Raw genomic sequence first — 2,056 nt, 5'->3', positions numbered from 1 at the left:
CAACAAAGAGAAAGGAAAAAAGATAGAGTTAAGGCGTTGGCAATTACCATGTTGGATTTCATAACTTAGGAGATTAGCTTCAAATAAACTCAAGATTTAATATCCACGTGTTGTTAGGATTTTGTCCTGATTTTTTTATTATATCTGATATTATATTCAATAAGTGTCCACTGTGTGTAAGTACACACTACTGTTCTTTGTGAAATTATGGTACATAGACAACGTTAAGAAGGCAATGTATTGATATGTTTTCAGCTGCACGAGTTCTATGTATTTATACAAAATATTGATCCTATATTTTGGCTATACAACATAGAGTATGATTCTTCTAGGATAGCTAATACAAAGAGTCTTAGTTCTTGTAAACTAAGACTAAGTGATCGCATAGTTATCAGGTTTGTTAGCCTGAATATTATCTTCAACAGTTCCCCTCAAGCTAGTGGGAGGTGACTTCACTACACCTAGCTTGTCTCAAAAGAACTGGAACTGGTCTTTGAGAAGAGCCTTTGTATGAACATCTGCTAGTTGGTCCTTGGACCTAACAAATTGAGTAATGAATTGTCCTTGAGCTACCTTTTCTCTAACAAAGTGGTAATGTTGTTCTACATGCTTAGTTCTAGCATGCATTACTGGATTTTAAGTCATGTATAGAGCACTCAAGTTGTCACAAAATAAGGCAGGAGAAGTCTTGATATACATTCCAATGTCTTGTAGAATGTAGCTTATCCAGGTAAGTTCAACTGTAGTTGCTGCTAGTGCTCTATACTCAGCTTCAGTACTTGACCTTGCAAGAATGTTCTGCTTCCTTGATGACCAGGAGAAACAATTTGCACCAAGGTATATACTATATCCAGTAGTAGACATCCTTGTAATGGCACATCCTGCCCAGTCTACATCAGAGAATCCATACAGCCTGAAGGATGACTGTGAGATGATTCTCAGTCCATGATCAATGGTTCCTTTAACATACCTCAATATTCTCTTTATTGCCTGAAGATGCATGCTGTTTGGATTCTACATGAATTGACTCGCAAGATTAACAACATGATTAATGCTGGTCTTGTGAGTGTGAGGTACTGCAAGTTTCCTACAATGCTTCTGTAAGCTGAGGGATCAACTGCTTTGCCAGCTGCTTCTTGTTCACCATGCTTCTGAGCTAGTGGAGTATGCATTGCTTTTACATTTTCCATATCTACTTTTCTAAGCAGATCATTTGCATAGTTTCTTTGCTTCAAATGGATTCCTCCAAGACAATAGCTTACTTCAATACCTAAAAAGTAACTCAAGGATCCAAGATCCTTCATAGCAAATTCATGCCCCAGCTTCTGCACTACTTCCCCCTATTTGCCTTGAATTTATTCTTGATACAATTATATCATCTACATATAACAGAAGTAATAGTGTTCCTTTAGCATCATGGAGAGTAAATAAGGAAGAATCAACTCGACAACATTTGAAATCAAGATGAAGTAGGAATAGACTAAATCTTTCAAACCAAACTCTAGGAGCTTGTTTGAGACCATATAGTACGTTCTTCAAGAGACAGACATGGTCAGGATACATTGGATCAGTGAAGCCTTAGTGGTCGAGTGATATACATTGTAGTTGGATGATAGCACCTATAGCCTTTATGCAAAATGTTGTAACCAATGAACACACATGGATAGGACTTAGGTGAGAACTTGTGTTTTCCCTTTAAGTAAGGAAAACACCTATACCCAATCACTTTCGAACTGTTGTATCAGGGTGTGAACCATGCAATTTGTGAAATGGCGTTTCCTTTTTAAGCACAGATGATGGCAATCTATTTATCAGGAATACTGCTGTGAGAAATGCTTCAGTCCATAAATATAAAGGTAACCTAGCATGTAGTAGTAGTGTCAATCCAGTTTCCACTACATATCTATGTTTCCTTTCTGCAATGCAATTTTGCTCAGGAGTGTGGGAACATGAAATATGTCTTACAATGCCACAGTCTCCTAAGTACTTAAAAAATTCAGAACCTGAAAATTCACCTCCACCATCACATTCAAAGATCTTGATACTCTTTGAATAT

At 37.1% G+C, this 2,056-nt stretch overlaps 1 protein-coding gene across 1 annotated transcript; it reads right to left on the bottom strand.

Annotated features, from left to right (window-relative positions):
- Positions 1-636: 636 nt before the first annotated feature.
- Positions 637-1,190, bottom strand: LOC109238682 (uncharacterized mitochondrial protein AtMg00810-like). The gene is made up of 2 exons (XM_019405164.1): positions 1,092-1,190; positions 637-1,014 (listed from the first exon to the last, which is right to left on the bottom strand). The coding sequence occupies exons 1-2, from the start codon at positions 1,188-1,190 to the stop codon at positions 637-639; spliced, it is 477 nt and encodes a 158-aa protein (XP_019260709.1).
- Between the last annotated feature and the right edge of the window lie 866 nt (positions 1,191-2,056).

The sequence above is a fragment of the Nicotiana attenuata genome, unplaced genomic scaffold, assembly GCF_001879085.1.
Source record: "Nicotiana attenuata strain UT unplaced genomic scaffold, NIATTr2, whole genome shotgun sequence".
NCBI classification, from domain to species: domain Eukaryota; kingdom Viridiplantae; phylum Streptophyta; class Magnoliopsida; order Solanales; family Solanaceae; genus Nicotiana; species Nicotiana attenuata.
This window is presented reverse-complemented; position numbering and strand designations above follow the sequence as displayed.